The sequence below is a fragment of the Ornithodoros turicata genome, chromosome 2 (assembly GCF_037126465.1).
Source record: "Ornithodoros turicata isolate Travis chromosome 2, ASM3712646v1, whole genome shotgun sequence".
Taxonomy (NCBI): domain Eukaryota; kingdom Metazoa; phylum Arthropoda; class Arachnida; order Ixodida; family Argasidae; genus Ornithodoros; species Ornithodoros turicata.
Window position 1 is genome coordinate 106,647,364 of NC_088202.1, and position 19,247 is coordinate 106,666,610.

General features: G+C 47.6%; 1 protein-coding gene across 1 annotated transcript in view; it reads right to left on the reverse strand.

Moving 5' to 3' along the window:
* The window catches only part of LOC135385928 (all trans-polyprenyl-diphosphate synthase PDSS1-like), a 21,754-nt gene extending 4,326 nt beyond the window's left edge, over window positions 1-17,428 (reverse strand). Inside the window, exon 1 of the mRNA XM_064615559.1 lies at window positions 17,257-17,428. Within this exon, the coding sequence (XP_064471629.1) occupies window positions 17,257-17,391 (135 nt within the window). The 5' untranslated portion in view covers window positions 17,392-17,428. The remainder of the gene's footprint in view (window positions 1-17,256) is intronic.
* Between the last annotated feature and the right edge of the window lie 1,819 nt (window positions 17,429-19,247).

Below are 19,247 nucleotides of genomic sequence, written 5' to 3' on the forward strand. Positions count from 1 at the left end.
ACAAGCTTAGGACATTTGGCATAAGAAATGTTATAAGTCACTTGTGGAGGAAGTGGGATAACCATACAATATCTTTGTATGACATTGATGTTGAAAGATATAGTTAGCATTTTCCTTCCTTAGAGAATTGCTGCAAGATGTCATAACAAAAGAATAGACCTCTACCTGTTTGTAAACAAATGACGTCATAATGTTCGACAGCGCCACGAGTGTGGTAGAGTTGAACTACGTTCAAAGCTAGTGACGAACAAGGTCGCGCCTGAAAGCCACGGTCTTAGAGGGGATTACGATGATCTCTGAAAGGGACGCGACCTTCGGTCCTACTTTCTTTCAGCGAACAATTGCTCATTCGTGGAACCCAGCTTTCCCCTTCCGATCTGTTTTGGTTTCGGTCTGTCTACCAACGTCATGACGACGTTTGTCGGGTAGAGGTTTATTCATGCTGTTAGGGCAACAGCCTACAGGCGGAAGCAAGAGGGACAGCGACATCAAGAAGGACAAGATGGCGCAAGCAGGTGTATTCTGTAACCATGTGCTCGTTTAAAAATAAAGCATAAGTTCACCCTAACATGGCGCAGCCGCAACTGGATCAACAGAACGAAGGTGTGTGGAACCTCCCTAAATAACACTCGACACGCTACAGACCCGAAAAGATGACGGACGACGTACGCAACGACATCGCTCAAATGAAGACGCAGATACGAAAGCTGATGGACGCTTTGAATATACGCGCTAACTCGGACACAATGGTAACGGTGGAGACCACGAACGACTGCAATGTGACCAACGACAAAACCGGACCACCTGGCAACGACGTGAACGTTGAGCAGCCCAACGTTTCGGGACAACTGCTCGCGGCAACGCCGGGTGAGCCAACGCACGCCAGCGCGTTCACCCCATCGATGACCGATATTTTAACGGTTCTTGTGGATACTCAGCGCCGAATTGCCGATGCCGTTACTCAAGCCTCACGGCCTTTGGAAGTCCACTCCACCAATGACACTGCCAACGCTATCCCGACCTTTGACGGTGATCCACACAACAGCGTAACGGACTGGCTGCAAAACGTCGAACTTGTTGCCTCTCACGCGCACTGGACCCCATCGTTGACGATGCTCAGCGCCTTTTCACGTCTTCGGGGCGCCGCCCAAAACTGGCAGAGGGTGTATGGAACACGTTTTCATGATTGGAACACTTGGAAGATAGCACTTTCGGAACGCTTCAAACGAAAGCTCACGCTGCAAGAATTCATAGAATACCAGTCTCAGCGGAAACTACAACAAAACGAAACAATGGTAGAATACATCTACGCCAAGAATGCCATGCTTGAAAAGGCCCCGTATACCCTCGCAGCAGAAGAACGGATCTCCCTGATCATAAACGGCATCAAAGATGATAGATGGGCTGTTCCGTTAGCTGCACAGCGTTGCACTTCAGTACTTGAGCTTATCGACAGAGCAGCGACTCTTGACAGCCGACGACAGACTCATCGAGACAATGTACATCTACCGCGAACGTCAACACCAAACTTAACTAACCCAGACATTTCTCAGCCGAGACCTAACAGTGACGGACAAACTCGTTCACAACAAGAACCAAAATGCTTCAATTGTTCGGAGCTCGGACATATATCTCGGCACTGCCCAAAGCCAAAGTCAGCCGCAACGTTACGAGCCGAAGTAAAAAGAAGGCAACCCAGTAACGAGCATCAGCCTCGACGAGATACCACGCACAACACTTCACGAGTCAATTGCTTCATCAATACAACTTCAAACAATCTGCCTCTCATCAAGGCCATGATCAGCGGAAACACACTGGTGAACGCATGCATAGACACAGGAGCAAATGTGTCCGTCGTTAAATCTAGTGTTATTCCCCCAAATGTGGCGACATCCCCATGGTCAAGTCAAGAACGTGTAACCGTGATCGACAAAGAACTAATCCCAGACAAAGTGACTGAACTGGACATCATTGTGGGTACGACGAAAACACGTCTCCCCAATATTATCGTCTCACCTCTCCCTGACAACGTTGACCTGCTTTTGGGATCAGACTGGCGTCAACTTGCTAATGTTGACGTAACATTCCATAACTCAAACGACGTAACTATTGTGCATTTGCTGGAAGACGGTGCTGCAACATCAATTTGTGACTCCCCATCCAGTAAAGGTGAACTTCGTCAGTCTAAAACCGCCCAGGCTTTGGTAGCCTCCTTCTGCAGTCGTGAATTGCCAATGCACTCGTCATCCGACACTAACATTGTCAGCATACGACACAAACGCAACGCTCCTGATCCTGCTGTTCAGTCTGAAATCAACAAAGCAGTTGATCATATGACACCCGACGCGACGGAAGAAGAACAAAACAGACTAAGAGAACTATTGACGACCCACCACGAAGCATTTGCAACGACCGAAGACAGCGTTGGTGCATGCCCTCACACAGAGCATTCCATAGAACTCAGGGACAACATCCCTGTTGCATCCCGACCGTACAGATGCAGCCCGGCTGATCGAGATTTCATCAGATCACAGGTACAGGAGTATTTAAACAAGGACATTATACGCGCAAGTGAAAGCGAATACGCCGCTCCAACCATCGTTGTTGATCAACCTCAGCACCCAACAAACCCAAGACGTATGGTCCACGATTACAGACGCTTAAATGCAAAGACGATCAGCACTCCGTACCCTATGCCTGTGATGGAGGATGTAATTGATGATGTGATGCGAAATGGAGCAGTATACTTCACTGTCATGGATGTCAAATCTGCTTTCCTCACCATCAGGATCAAGGACGACGACATACACAAGACTGCCTTTGTTACACCAGATGGCAAATACGAGTACAAACGCATGTCATTTGGATTCTGCAAGGCACCGCAAACCATGCAATCCGTGATGCGTAGAAGCTTCGACGGGCTCCCACGGACAGCAACGTATATGGACGATGTTGGCCAAGGTGCATCCTCAGTTAACGAGGCTCTCTGTTTACTCGAACAGGCACTGCATCGTGTTGTGACAAATGGTCTACGCATGGACCTTAGAAAATGCCAGTTCATTCGATCCAAGATTTCATTCCTTGGCTATGTAATAACGAAGGAAGGACGGATTCCCGATCCTGAACGTGTCTCAGCAGTGAACAAGTTCCAGCCATCGAAAGACCGAAAACATCTTTACTCGTTTCTGCAGTTCGCCAACCACTTTCGAAGATTCATCAAGAACTTCTCGATAATCACGGCCCCACTACGTCAGTTGCTGAAATTAGACCAGGCGTTCACATGGTCTGATAACCATCAGAAAATTGTCAACGACCTCACACAGACACTGCAAAGCCCTCCCGTTCTTGCAAACTACACTAACGGTCTCCAGACGCTCGTGTACGTCGATGCCAGTCAATCAGGACTTGGTGCTGTGTTGAAACAGAAACACGATGACACTGAAAGGGTCATAGAGTATGCTAGCAAGGCTCTGAATGCGCACGATTCAATGCTACATTCCAACATGTTGGAATGCATGGCCGTACACTGGGCCATCACTGAGAAGTTTTCAATCTATCTCAAAGGCGGTCCAAGATTTACTGTCATTACAGACAACATAGCACTGACTTATCTTGCCAGGTACGGCATAACAAACCGAAGATTTGCACGATGGACTCTCGACCTTTCAGAATACGAGTTCGACATTGTCCACCGTGCCGGGAAACTGAACGGAGCCGCTGACGCTCTGTCACGTTTAAATGGGCAGACTGGAGTCCAGGAGGACATCAAAATGATAACAGCGGGGCAGGCTCCTCAGCTATGCTTAGCAGTCATCGTAAGCAATGACTCGCGTCTACGCAGCCTTCAAGAAAGTGACGAAACGTGCCAGAAACTCCTTTCCTTGGCGGATGACGACGACAGCCCCTACGACGTGCAACACGGAATTCTGGTACGACTCATGAACCTTGATGAAAGAAAGGTGCCCAGGATCGTTGTACCTAGGGTACTTCAAGAAACTGTTATGATCATGTGTCATGACAAGACAGGCCACATGGATGTAGAGAAAACAACCAAACAAGTTAAAAGACGATATTGGTGGCCACGGATGTCCAGAGACATTCGAAACTTTGTTCGCTCGTGCCACACTTGTCAGAAAGTGAACAGACCGACGGTACTGCGAGAAGGGCTCCTTTTGCCCCGTCGTGTGCCAGAGATACCGAACAGTGTCGTCTCCCTCGACCATTTTGGACCCCTTAACGAGCGAAACGGCAACAGTCATGTGCTGCTCTGCATTGATCATGCCACAAGGTACCTCGATGGTGTCCCAGTACCGACCACATCCGCAGAGCACTACATTAACTTCCTGCAAATTCGTTGGATACCACGTTTTGGTGTGCCAGAGGTCGTGATCACAGACCAGGCACGTGGGTTCATCAACAAGAGGACAGCTGCTATCCATCATAGACTAGGGATCACTCACATGACGACGCCACCGTATTGGCCACAGGCCAATGGCCTCATTGAAAGGATGGTGGCCACTGTCAAGCAAGTAATCAGGAAAACAGTTAGCAGCGAGCGTAACTGGGATTCTGTACTTCCTGCAGCCATATTTGCGATCAACACAAGTACACAGAAATCTTCACGCTTCAGTGCTTTTTGGTTAATGCATGGGTACCATCCAAGGTTGTCCGGAGAGCTCAACATCGGGACAGTCTCTGAGGACTTGAGTGAAGCAGACCGACTGCACCAATTGGCAAAAGACCGTTGTGATGCACAGGACAGTCTGTCGGCGAGCCAAGACACAGCCAAATCTCGGTATGATAGCCGTAAGAAACGCCCCTGCTTCAGGGTGGGAGACTTTGTCTACTGTGCCATAGGAGGAAGAAGCTGTTCACTGGACCCATACTTTGAAGGTCCATTTGAGATTGCGAGTTTTCAATCCGAAAATACCGCAACAGTGAAGAGAATTGTGTCTTCCCCTGGACGAGGTGAGACAAGGCTCGTGAACCTGGAGCAGATGAAGCACTGCTTTGAACGCGATATTGATGCGCCTGAACTGACAGACACAATTATAGGCAGAGCTCTGGAGCAAGCGGGATTGGAACCTGCAAAACCACCGGAGACAGCAGGTACCAACTCCAGCTTCAAGGACTTCACAACCATTAGAGATATGGAATCAGACCAGCCGACATCACCACAGATGACAGGTACAGATTCCAACCTCGAGGAATGCACAGACATCAAGGATGCAGAATGGGTACCATCAACCATCCCTCCAGCCAGCGGGATTATAAGAACCCCACGCCAACGAAAAATTCCCCAGCACTTGAAGGACTACGACCTCAGTGATAATTGAATTGAGGACAATTCAACGCTGTAGTGGGCATGTTAGGGCAACAGCCTACAGGCGGAAGCAAGAGGGACAGCGACATCAAGAAGGACAAGATGGCGCAAGCAGGTGTATTCTGTAACCATGTGCTCGTTTAAAAATAAAGCATAAGTTCACCCTAACAATGCATTTCGTTTCTGCTTTGACTGTGGATGTGCTCGAACGTACGAAACACTCGTAGGTATCTTCGCAACGATAGCGTGTAGCACATCAAAGTACTGCATAGGGATGGAAACTGGCACACCACTTCATAAGCATAGAATATGCCCTTTTTGGGCAAGGAGCTGGCTTTTCCGAATGGAACGTAAGATTTATTGCGTTGATGAGTGGGCGACGACCAGAGTTCAGATGTAGCCTCAAACACTGCTTTCGTTTCTGGAAGAGCTGCCCGCCGACTTCAGTGAGCCACGAAGCTTTTCTTTAGTATCTTTTTTTAGTTTCGTGTTAGTGCCGCAAAGCAACTGTGGCTATGAGCAGCGTACGGATGTAGACGGATGTAGAGGAAGGAATGGGGAACAGGGGGGGGGGGGGTCAGTATGCGTACTGGGCCGACTTCAGGAGGAACTGTGCGAACCAAGAAGTAACGTGAATGTTTGAAGTGAATTTCGGCAGAAGGAATTACGGACAGAAACTAGAACTGAGCACTGCATTGACTCGTATAATGAGTGTCCTAGACTTTCCTCCAGACGTCGTCTTACTAACAGCAATATCAATGGCGAAATGCAACGCGATATCGCTGAGTATGACGACAATACCGACGGCGCAGCAAACCTCGTACCATCTATCAAGGTACACGACGAAACGACAAGCGCCAGTTTACGTCACAAGTTCGAGGCGTCGTGCGCGTCCTCCTCCGAGCGTGGCGCACGATGAAAGCGCTTTTCCTACTAGTGAGCGGCTTTTCTCCCGGAGGCAGAGGAAAACACGCCTGGGAACAAAACGAGACAAAAATGGTGAATTCGGAGGAGGGGACCGTGAAAAGTAACGGGACTGCCGGCGGCCATGTCCTCCATTTTGGCCAGGCAAGCCTCAAGGGCAGGTCGACAACCGCGAGTGCCCTTCGTTGGAGAAAAAATCTCGGAATGCGGGCCGCGTCCCCCCCTCCCTCCGCTGCCCACCACGCAGGCGAACCTACATGTTGTCCCGGAAGACCAGATCCTCTCAGAAAAATCTACCTGTCACTTTCGGCCAGCAGGATTCCAGCTCTCCGGACATTCATTAAAAGCCTGCGTATAGAGAGACCGTTATCCAAACGTGTTCTCAGAATAAGGGAACTAAAAACGGCGCACGCGGAATCGCGGACTTGCGTGCATGTAGTATGCGATACTTTTCTACATGAAACAACAACAACGTACTTTTTTCTGATGTTGTTGATGATGATGATGATGACTGGGGTGTTTCATCACCACACTCTACATAAATTAATTATATGGTACACAAAGGCGATCTCTTGGTTCGGGGACGAAGGCTCGTTGTACTTTCAATTCATTATGATGAATTATCGTTTGTAGATTTAGGAGAAAGTTGTACTCATTCACGCTGCAGGACAAGCTGGTCTGTGAACATGAAGAGGACAACGTATCCTTGAGTCTGAGGAAGGTGAAAGAAGGGAAGACGCGGGGGTACAAAACAGAGGACATCCAAAAACTATGATTGTTATTATTGTTCCAACCTGGATTGCTTTTATTTTTTTCTTTTTATAAACAGGAAGCTACTTTAAACTGTTGCAAGAGTTCGTAACGATTACTTATCCGGGAAGAAGTTATTCGGACTTTCACGAAATTAATAAGCCATACGTAATGACGGGCCTTCCGTCAGGCGTTCAGAGATCGATCACTTCGTTCCACGTCGGTTCTCTCGATTTTCATACATGATTTCACTTCCTTTCCTCGGCGCCATAATCACTCTGATCGCGTCCTTACAGGAAGGACATTCAGATTCCGTTGTGGAAAACGGGTACCATAAATTCATGAAGGGAGAAGCGTGTTACAGAACATTTATAAGAAGAGTCAATGTTAGCACCGCTAGGCAACCTTATGTGTACAAACGAAAAAAAAAAAAAAAAACCGGTGACTCCACTCTATTTGTGCGCCAGATGAAGCTAGGAAAATATAACCAGGGAAGATATCACGCGTTATCCGTATCTTCTTTTGTGTGGGAATCTTTTTTCTTTTGTTTTACGTTTTTTGGGCGGACGATGGTTCATCACTCTCGTTACACAGGTGCAACTCTCTTGTCTGCTTCTCATTCAAACAGGGGGATCGCGAAACGCCATCCAGGTAAAATATCTACCATTCTGACGTTACGTGGTTCTATAAAGCAATTCTGACGCCTTTTTAGCATCCCAACAGCCCAAAAAACTTAGACAGCTGCAAAATAAAAAATCGAAGTGTACAAACCAGAAAGCAACGTTCTATGCGTTACATAAACCGTTTCTGAGCAAGCTAACACCCTAAAGCTAAGAACTCTGTTTGGCGTACCTAATTTGGAACGCGACGGTTCCAAACTACAACGATCACTTGACGCATCATTGGTTTTAGGTCCGAAGGGCCGGCATTTAGGGCATTAGTGAGCAGAACAGATAAATAAGAACTGCTGGAAAAAGGTCCGCGCCTGGCTTTTTAACTTCCACAGGAAGCCTAATCCCACTAGCGAAAAATGTGTAGTAACTCCCCCTTAGAAGTTAGAACCAACACTCGTTTGAAAGAAAGGAAGTAAAATCAATTTTGAATCGTTTTGGCGCTTCCAAAATGTGGGAACAGCTATATTACATTGTGTGTCTGGTCTTCCGCTCCGATGCCAATACATGGATTACATTGCATCAATTGCAGTCAAAGTTTCAATATGTCGAGCAACTTCTTTTCGTCCTATTTTGTAAGATGTCTGCTTCGTCTGCACGCGCAGCCAATGACTCATTTCTTTAGCAGTTCGACGTTACTATCAGCACTATCAGCACACAAACGACATACCAGTTTGCGAAACGCCAGCAGTGCACATGTAGCGTCCAACCAAAACAATGTCAGCGCAGACGGCAGACACCACTAATCTGCGAGTGGCCGATAACTTGTAACGACACCCCTTAACTTTTTTTCGTGTGCACCCCCAACGAGGGAAGGGGGGTTGTTCAAACTTTAGCGACATGCCTGGCAATGATACACAAAGGTATTATAGTGTAGCTGTAATGATGCCCCCCCCCCCCCCCCCCACCGTGCTTGCGATACAAAACCCCTTCTGACGCAGATACTGGTTCCTATCAATAGACAAATAATACTTGGATTTGTAGATACGAGTATAGATCCTTGTCACCTTCGTGCCCTATAGACACAATGTGATGCAAGAGCTGCCTAGTACGTGTTTCAAATCGAAGGGAGACTCACGGGGAAATGTGCGTTTAATTGACTAATTAATTACATTATCTCTGTTTTGCTCCAGTCTCTGAAACATGCCATTCAACCGTAACTGCTTCCCATTTCAACTTGTCAATTGTTAAACGCCTTTAATACTAAGTACGAGTGAACTGAAGAAAAATTGCGGTCAGTAGTTTATCCACAACCGCATGTTTTTCTCTTTTTTTTTGGGGGGGGGGGGTGCAAAAAAATTGGGGGTGCAGTTACAATGTAACAGTAGTACACAGGAAAAACACAGGGGATGTTGCCAAACATTCGGGGCCTCTGTTTGGGGTGTGTTGGGGTGGTGGTCCGTGGACGTGTCAGTATGGCGTAAGTCACGGTGCAGTTCGTCCCCAAGTGCCGCACTTTTCAATTGTGAATTTACAAGAGGATGGTTACTGTTTTCGCGTGGAGTTGATATATGGCAATATTTGAAATAGATTAAACACGGAGTAATGCATGCCGCTGGGCATGCGCACAATTTACCGCGAAGACAAGACGTCGACCGTCGTCTTCGTCCTACGGCCATTTTCGTTGCTGCTCGCGGTGTCCTCCGCAAGGCCAGTGAGGAAACGTGCTTCATTTCTTCGAACGATCAGCGAGCACATTCAGTGGGGGATCCCCGTCGCTCAGAAATGTGTGTCAGATAAAGGATGCCCTACTTCCCAACTCGCTTTTTCCAGCCACAGCGTGCCGCGGATATGGCTGCGCAAGTGCTGCAAAGTGAACCCGACGCACCTTCGACTGAACGAAATTTGTGCCACATCTACTTCCTCGTGCACACGGCGCGAGCCCGACTCGAAGCGCCTGCTTTTCCAACAAAGCCGCATAACTGTTGCGCTGTACAATAGGACGGATCCATTTTGGGAAAATCGCGGCGAGGTCAATGACGGTGACTGAAATCAATACGCGCATCATCAGAAGAAACTGATTTGTCGACGAATTGCGGAGTCATACGCGATGCAGCTGCTGCAAGACAGAAGTCCTTTAGCTCCCGATTCTATGAAGTCGGTTCGAGGTCAATCTTGAAAAGTAATACGAAACGTGAAATTAATACGCCGTAACCGCCACCGTGAGTATCAAAAGTGTCCTTTAACGATTATGCCAGTGACGTAGAATGGCGCTACGGTACGTAAAGGAATTATAAAGAGTATTTTGTACGCCAGCAAAGAAGTTTACCGATGTGACTTGAGCGTTTGGCGTATACTGCCGTATGCACGGTCATTGATCGGACGCTATTCAGGGGTAGCCCAGTACGACCAAGCAAAAGGACCTTGCGCGATAACACACCTACGCAGAAAAAGATTTGCCTTGAGGCTCCTCTCAAGCGTGCCACCTGGTGGTCAAATATTAGAATATTTCTTCATCGAGGACGGAATAAGGATTATACTAAACGACGCTAACCATAAACCACATGAAAGAGTCACCTCTTTATGCCGGAATAATCTCGAGGAAGACGCGCGGTAAGTCTGCAAGATTTACGCCTTATCAATTATCGTGCACGATTTCTGCTACACCGCAGTGAGCACAGAAGGAAGTACGAGACAGAATGAGAGACAGTTGCCACGATGGGAAACGAGGTGTGCTGAAGAGCGTCTCATGAAGTGTGTGATGTGCAAGGATTATGTATCGCTTGACATGGCTGGGGCAGAAGGCGCAGATACTCGGTCGTGCTGGTGTCGCATGCCACCAGCATGAACGCCAGCGATTTCCACAGAAATCGACCTCGGGGGGAGGGGGTGGGGACGTGTGTTTGTTTGTGGGTATATGTATATTTAAGGGTATACGTATAGGGGGGTAGCCGAGCTGCCATCTTAGAAATTTCAGGGGGAGAAGGGTGTCGCGAAATCCCTGATGAACACGTACACCCCCCTGGGGGTGGGGTGGGGGTGTAGGGTAATCCGTGATGAACACATGCACGAGTGCAGGCTGCGCTTTCAACCTGTACTGTGCGTACACGTACCCACGCAATTGTAGAACGGACCCGAAGAGCACGATGCGCTGAAAGTGCAAGTGCATAGGGGTGGACGGATAGATGAAGGTGGTTGCCTTCGCGAACACTTTTGCGAGAGAAAGCACCACACTGCTAAGGCGCATGCAGCCCCCTCCCCTATGTACTTGAACTTTACATTGTGCTGCTCGGGGCAGTGTCACAAGGGTGGCTTTATGTCACTGGAGTCCTCTCCGCTCGGGATATTCTTGCCGATGGTGCACGTAGTAGTATACCGAAGAATGTAATATCTAATACATTATTGGCATAAAAAATGTCCTCCGTCCGAACTATAGGATCTACAACTTTCGCTCGACACAGTTTGCGAAGACGTCTAGCAAGCGTACGTGTCGCATATGGGTGCAAAGGGCGACGGCCGCCCCATCTGAGATCACGGGTGCCTCGTCCCCCTAACATGCGTGGAGGTTGGGAAGGGTGCCTGATATTTCATCTTATCCGGTAGATTTTTTAAAATACATAATTTGCATGTAATATAAATTATATAGATTTTATTTGTTTAGGGGCAGGAAGGAAGGTGTGTTCACATGCTATAGAACGAGAAAGACAACAGCGAACGACCAGGTTTCGGTGACAGTTAATTGCAGATCAGACATTCCATGAACGATGAAATGCAAACATTAAGTGATCGCGTTGACGACTGGTTAGTTTTGCTCGACCAACCATATGTATTGTTGATATTTTGGATTGATTTATGCATTATATTTTGCCAGAACTTTACCAGCACAATTACCAGTTCCCCCCCCCCCAACAATTTCCCCGTATTTTCCGAGGCCTCACACCTGTAGGTACGGCCCTCAGACACAGAACACATTACGAACATAAGAGCCGTGAGATTCACACAGAGGAAGAGTCATCGCTGGAAGCTATGTAGCATATAGGGAGTTGCTGCGGCTTCAGCATATTTGGAGCGCTACATTCCGTGTAGTATGTATGCTTTTAATAGACATGTTTCATGCCCTCTGTATACAGAAGGAACTATTTCTTCAAAATTTACCCCCCCCCCTCCCTTGTGACGAGGGAAACCCGCCACCTCTGCTGGCCTTGTAATTACGCGCGGCCAGTAAGAGGGTGCAATTTTTATCTATTATTATCTATCAATTAAAATTTATTTAAAGGGGCATTAAAATGCGAAAACAACTTGCTCTCAAATGAAAGTCCGTGCTTCAATTAGGACAGTTCAACCAAAATTAGTTCTCAGAACGCTACCGTTTAGAAGAAAAACGCAATGAAAACAGAGCCGTCTTTGGCGGCAACGAATGGGATCCCCAGGAGGGAAAAATTGACGGCATCCAATGAGACGACAGGAGAAGCGCGCGCATACCTATCGCGAGTGTGTGGATTGGAACGGGACCGATCGTAGTGTTCCGTATATGCGCGGCATGATGCGCACTGCTGCGGTGCATTTTTCAATAGCGATTCACTGAATTGTAGCCCACAACAGTATTCGCGAATGTTCCACTGACAACATTTATCTTCACGTCCTTCGAACAGCGATGCCAGTCCGCTTTGCAACGCGCACTATGTTTTTCACCGGGACTGCTCCACAGCGTGGCACGCGCATCTTGGACTAAGGACACCGATGCACGAGCTGAAGCGTCATTCACTGCTTAGCGCCGAAGCACAAAAGAGTGCGGTATAACTTTGATTGTAGCTTCGCAACGGAATCGAAGTTTTGAATTATGATAACAAGTACGAAATTAACATAGCGTGTAACGTAATTTGAAGTCAACTTGTTTTTGCATTTTAGTGCCCCTTTAATAGAAAGAAAAAAGAAGGAGCCGTGAGAGTAGCACTGACGTCATGTTTGCAGGAAACTTTGCTATGCAAATGAGCCGAAACCGAAACCACAAGCACTCATTCACTTCAGAGTGCAACGTGCTCTGGAGCACGACTGGAGCATGGGGATGACTGGAGTAGGTACTGACCTCCTGTCCAGATCAAGCGCTTCGCGGCCCAGTTAAGCCGTGTTGGCGAAGGCCTCCCTGCGCTCGTGATGCGCGCGGTTTCGGCTCATTTGCATAGCGAAACTCTGCAATGGATATTTCAGCGTACGTGATAGTTTCAGGATTTTGTAAACATAGAATGGCTTTGAACGAGGATTGTCTCCCATTTGGCTGTCTCACTTCCCCCTGAGGATTCCTAATTAAAGAGTTAATGGCCTTTAGGCAATTAGTCCTCTAGTAGTTACATACTCTTTCTATTCTTTTTTTACTGGTGGAGGGGGGGGGGGGTCCGCCTGGCCGTACAACGCACCTGCAAAAATGGCATCTATGCTGCTCTCATAGTTTTTCTACAAAAAATCTGTGAAAAAAAAAGAAAGAAAAACCTGTATCCAGGACAAGCAGTTGTGACCAGAATTCAATTTAATGATAAATCCTAATAATGGCTCACTCTTTAGATTGAACTATGCAAAACCGACGGAATGGTAGATCCTTCTAAATATTTTTTTCTTCTTTTTTTAATGCTAAGGCGTGGTTGTTCTAGTCTCCAACCTACGCTGCTTCAAAGAGCGTAATGATCGCCACGATGAGCGGGTCTTTTCCGAGTTCCAGACATTCCCAGGACGCAAGGTTACTTGCTGTACCACCCACACAGAGCAGTGCTTCGGAGGGTTGCGTGCCGGCGTAATAGTGCTTTGCACACGCATACAGTAGTAGACAGGGTGCTATTCCGTCAAGTAAAAGGACACGCTTCAGAAGCTCCTGCCATTTGCAGCTTATAGCTAGCTGTTGGGCTGAGCGGCATGCATGGGGGCACCTAGACAGTTTCCTACACGCCGAAAATCTACGATGCGCGAAGTATGTCTCACCGCCTACTCCCCCGCTCCTACCAGCTCGGATGCAGGAAGGGTCACTCAATGACGAAAGACGCAATGCTTCGTTGGCGCCCGTTTTACCTTCAAATTACACGACACCCGTTTGGAATTGTTGCACATAAAAAAAAAAAAAAAAATAGAACCACGGAACAGCGGTAAGAGATATTCGTGTCGGTATCGCGATGCTACCTGGAGACAGATTTTTGTCAAACTAATACTTCGGCAACGCTTCACACACTTCAGACATTGTAGACTACCAGGCTCAGCATGCCGTGGGACCTATAGCCCCAACTGATTCGAGTACGCCAGATCATCCGTGCATTGTACATATGGAAATCGCAAATTTCAGGGCGGAGGAGACCTGTGCCTGAGTCAGGGGCAGGTACAGGATTTTTCTGATAGGAGGGGGGAGGTCCTGCTTTTGACAGCATGCTACGTACAACTAGACAGAAATAAAGGGGATCCCCCTCCTAGATCCGCGCCTGGCCCAGTACTAATAGTTGACATGTCGCCTTCCTTCCAGCACGACAATGCAGCGCAAGGCAACTGCCAGGACGATCTTGCAGAGTGATGTATCGGCAGTAGGGCTGCGGCCGACGTGGTGCTCCCACAGGAAATCTTTTTGTTTTAAAACCGCGTTAGCGCCGCGAAGCAACTGTGGCTTTGAGCGGCGTACAGACGTGGACAGATGGAACCAGTGGGTGACAGGGGGGGGGCAGTATGCGTCCTGGGCCGACTTCAGGGGGAACTGTGCCGACATCCGCCTGGAAAGTCTGCGGGAAACCCCAGGGATAACATCAGACAGCACAGGCCTTGCGAGGATTCGAACCCGCGTTACTTCCCAGTCTAGGCGTGGAACGCGATCATCTTAATTACCATACCACGAGGGCTTGTGCACTGGACATTCTCCGTTAAAGAACTTGAGAGCCAGAAGCGCCTTCACGGTATGTAAAACAGGCCCGTTCAGCGTGTATTGATGTTCAAGCGAACTGTTCGGCCCAAGAGGCGTTGGTGCTCGAGACGTGCAATTCGTGAGCCTACTATTGGTTGTTTAGTCACTCAAGCATTCGGAGACAAGCCAGGCAGGAGCCGAACTAGTTTAATGTCGAGGGAGGTAAAAAAAAACGAAGTTAACAAAAAGTTATAAGAAAAGAAATAACGAAATAAAAATCACGATCCGGTGCGCTGAGTGGGTGAACGTTGTACCTGCGAAAACTACGATACCGGGGGGGGGGGGGTACCTTCAAAAGGGGGTCGCATTTCGTTGTGGTACACTCGTGCGATCCACGAGGCCTCCTCTCTCTCGGTTTCATCGTCCCGACTCTAGACATTCGCAGTCGAGAAATTTGGCACTACTTACAGCTGTACATGTGGAACTTTGATGATGACGAAAGAGTGAGCTCCTCTCGGACATCCTGGTGCATAAAAAACAAGCCGTATGGATTGCCTCTGAGCGCATATCACGGTAACTGGAGTGAGACGTTACGGGTCGGTGACTCTCTCTGTCACAGAATGACTCAAGATGATGTGAGAAGCACAGAGCGTTGTTCGCCCATTCACAAGATGACAGAGCTGCACAGGTACTACCTCCAAGGGCGTCGTCCGTGGATGGCCTTACGTTTACTTACGACAATATGTGCAGCTCCATGCTCAGGCAACCTTTCCATTCGAGAGTGGTGAAAGGGCTCGAGAAATTAGTATCCTCACTTTGTAGTACGGAAACTCTGCAAGTACATGATCTAGTCTGTCGCACTGATTTCACGTGGCCCTGCAACAGGGTTTGAACAGTACTGCGACATGCTGAGAGTGGGGCAGGGGTGGGGTGGGAGTGGGGCAAAATGTTGTCGGAGACACAAAATGGACGGTGAATACGATGAGGGTGAGAGTCACGAAAATAATGGATCAGGACCTACTGACATCATGGCGTGAATGTGCCCCCCCCCCTGCCCCGCAAGTGACGTCATGTGAATAAACTCTACATAATATGTCTAGATCGTTATTCCTTTACACTCTCCAATATTACAAAAAAAAAAAAAAAACGAAAGTGGGACCATGCACTTTGGATCCTCCTGTCGCATGCACTGGTGTCATCCAGACGTGCGATTTCCAACACTTGATACGAAAAGCAATCTGGTGCCAAAAAATGCTACTTTAGCAGAATCAGGATCCTTTGACGAGCATTCTAACGGGGAAAAGTGAAACTGCTTGTAACGTAGTGTACTACAATGCTGTACACACACACACATATATAAAGATACGATGATGAGATGGGGCTGATGCCGGCCGGCAGGCTGGGCGCTGCCCCAGTGCCATTTGTAGGTAATGAGAGATGATGATGGAGATGATGCTGTACACATCAGCTTGTGTGTGTGTGCATAATTCACGGCATTGTGATTTGCCCGCGTTGAGATGTCCCTGTCGAAAATGATCGCGACTATATCGGAGTCACTGGTTATCTACAGAGATAGCATATTTCGGAAACCTGTACATATCGCTATTTGTTTACGCTGTACATCGTTATCCTGCGTCACCGTCTCTGAGCTTATCAATTGCTTATCGTTGACAATTGCCTTGGGTAAAAAGATGCGATGTCGGTGACAGCATTCTTCAATCGACATTGTCAACAAACAAAATGCAACTGAGCGAAGAAAGTCATGAGGAAACAGCTAATATAAATTTCCCGTCGATGCACGTGTGTGAGTGCTACCGTCGCATAAAAGCCCCAAGCGAACATCAAACACATGGTTCTCACTTGCGAAGTGGGAAAGCAACCTTACGGGGGAAACGCGCTCTGCATCATCTACAGGAGGAAAACTGCACAGGAGAGAACAGCATCCCATGATCAGCGTTGTTTGTATGGGCCGTCTTGTATAGTAGAAATGTACTTCTGGATTCAAAAACTACACCCCAGCTTTGAATCGCGCGCGGTACGTCACCACAACTGCACTGCTAAATGTGGAAGGTATATAGTTGGAGGCAAAATGACACGTTTCTTACGGGCCCGAAATTCCCGTCTTCCTGCACGGTGACCTGATTGTGGGAAACACTCTACAGCCCTCAAAAGCAACCTCGCAGTAGGTGACCTTAGCTGATGGCAACGCTCGGTTCCGGCAATATTCCCTCCGGTCGGTATCGTAATCCGACGTCCACCCGTAGCCTAAACAAGGTCAGGGTCGTAACGTTGGCGTCCAAAGACCCCAAAGGCCGGTTGCTGCAGTTCAAGTTCACTGACAGTATCCTAAGCGCTTACTAACCCCTCAGGCTTAGTTGTTTTCAGTCCAACGTGGCGTGTGAAGGAGCCATGGGAGCGATATAGCGTTGCTCTCTCACACAGGTTGAGTGGTGAACATGAATATTTTGCCTGCCTGTCATCTCGATTGTACAAGTTGGGAGAAGCAATGCACTAGAATCCACGCTGAGCATCCACATATCGTATGTTGGGAAGGTCTACTGCGTGACGTGCTTTCCTCCACAACGAGCTGTGCATGCATAGTGACTGTGTCGCAAAAAAAGGACGATGCAAGTCGCAGCCGCAATCATACTAGAAAACGAACACAGAGTATCTGATACGTAAAGGTGAAATCTCAAGAGCAGACGACGTCGGCGAGTAGGCTTACCCATATTATTACATGTGTCTAGATAGAAGATATCCTTTAAACGGAGGAGTCCTACCTGCCGATTACTAAACCACGATGCTCGTTCCCACCTCTCCTGTGGTGCGTTGGGTCTGGGCACGCGTAAACACCTAGTGAAATCCTTCAATCTTCTCACAAACACAGTTAACTTTGAAGCTGACCCAGCGGCCATAGCAGCTTCTCGTTGACTGGCGCATGGCGAACATATCGGGCGCCCTCTCTTCTCGCTAGAAAGCGAGAAAGATCATGTGTGTCGCCATCTCACGGAAGCTAACAGAACATTTCGCCGCGCGGCAGTGTTGCTGGATGGTCGCAACAATTTTGTGCACGCTCACCTCGGCGGCACCGTGCTTCTGTAATTTGAAGATGTGTAGATTTGTATTTCATTCAAAATTGTATTTCGTCCACAGCTACAACTGTGGCTGCAACGAGCTTGTACCTTGGCGGGGGGACGAACGTGACGGATTCAATACGCAATTCATTATCCCAACGTTTGCTGGACACACAACACACAAGCAAAAAGATTGTCTCCTCTTTACCATTTTCTTTAGTTCTGAAGAAGATGGGGCCGGTTCAACCGAACTGCGTAAATCTACTCCCAACTATTATTTATTGCGTGCCACCATTTACAACATGAACACCCTTTTGTACCCTTTTGTTCAGAAACACACCCAAAGGTGCTCGCCATAGGAACCCTTCAGGATGTAACCAGTTCTACTGTGTGGTACAAAAAAAGTCACACCTTCAATACAATCATTTTCTCCTCCTTCTTCTCATAACTACCAGTGCACATTAGCCCATCACATAATTGTGTGTTCCCGAGGAATCAGTCATAATCCTCATTTTCTTTCTGAGTGGCTATGTTTCTCACGGGAACAGTTCGCACGCTGTGGGAACGCCGGATATAAGGCACTCTTTCTGACCACCGGGACCGGAGTCCCGGTACAACCTTCATTCATTTCTGCCAAAAGACCGTCTAGGTCTGATATGTTTAATTATTCAAGTTTGTGCAACGGGTAGTTTACTGTAAATTTCGGAAACAATTTCTGCGCGTTGGTCAATTTATGCTGTGTCTACTACAACAGAATATTTCCCCTGACGAGAACATTCTCATGAGAACAACATTCATGACGAGAACATATTCCCTGTCCCTCTATGACACATCGTTAAAAATCGTTAAAATATAGTCAGTACAACCTTTAATGAATTCGTGTGCCTAACGCAAAAGAATAACCAGCATATCCTTAACTGCCGTTGAAATCCATCATACCTACAAAAATTAAGACTTTCATCAGAGCAGCAGCTTCACCAAGAGAATGGTGACTCTGTAAAGGTGAATTACTGGTATGACTCCAGTGCTCTTTTTTTCTTGGTGTATTAACGCAAGGAAGCTGGTCGAAGCTCTGCTCGCATAACATATACATATATATCTACAATAGCTCAGCTTCAGTATGCTATCGCGTGTGCTAATAAGTAACAAAGCACATATGTTTTATTTATGTTTCCCCAATAAATTCTTCTGTTGAATGGAAAGACAAGAAATAGCTGCACACATGGCACACATCGCACTTGGTGGTGCCCTTATGCATCTACAGAACTCCGTGCAGTTGGCGTTTGTCTTATGGTTGCTTTCGTGGAAGTATAGCTAATCGAACTTTCCCAGGGTTGCACTGAAATTGAAAAGAGCACGCGTAAAATGCTGTTCTTCCTGAACTGTAAGAGCCACCGTGACGATATTTTCATCTTCTGTCAGCTGCAGCCACATCCCGTTTCTTATTCTTGTTCTACAGGTGGCAAGGTATTATAGAGAAATTCTGTGCATGGTAATTTTCGAAACCATCGGCACAGGGTAGGAAACCGAAAGGTTACTTCGTTTCACTTTTTGAGCCTGTTCGCGGAAAGTGGTTTAGCTCCGGTTCAGCTCTGTTGCAAAATAACAGGAACAGAGAGGCAAATGGGCCGAGGCGAGCTCCATCTATAGGGTCAAACAGAACCAGTGAATCCCCCCCCCCCCACACACACACACTT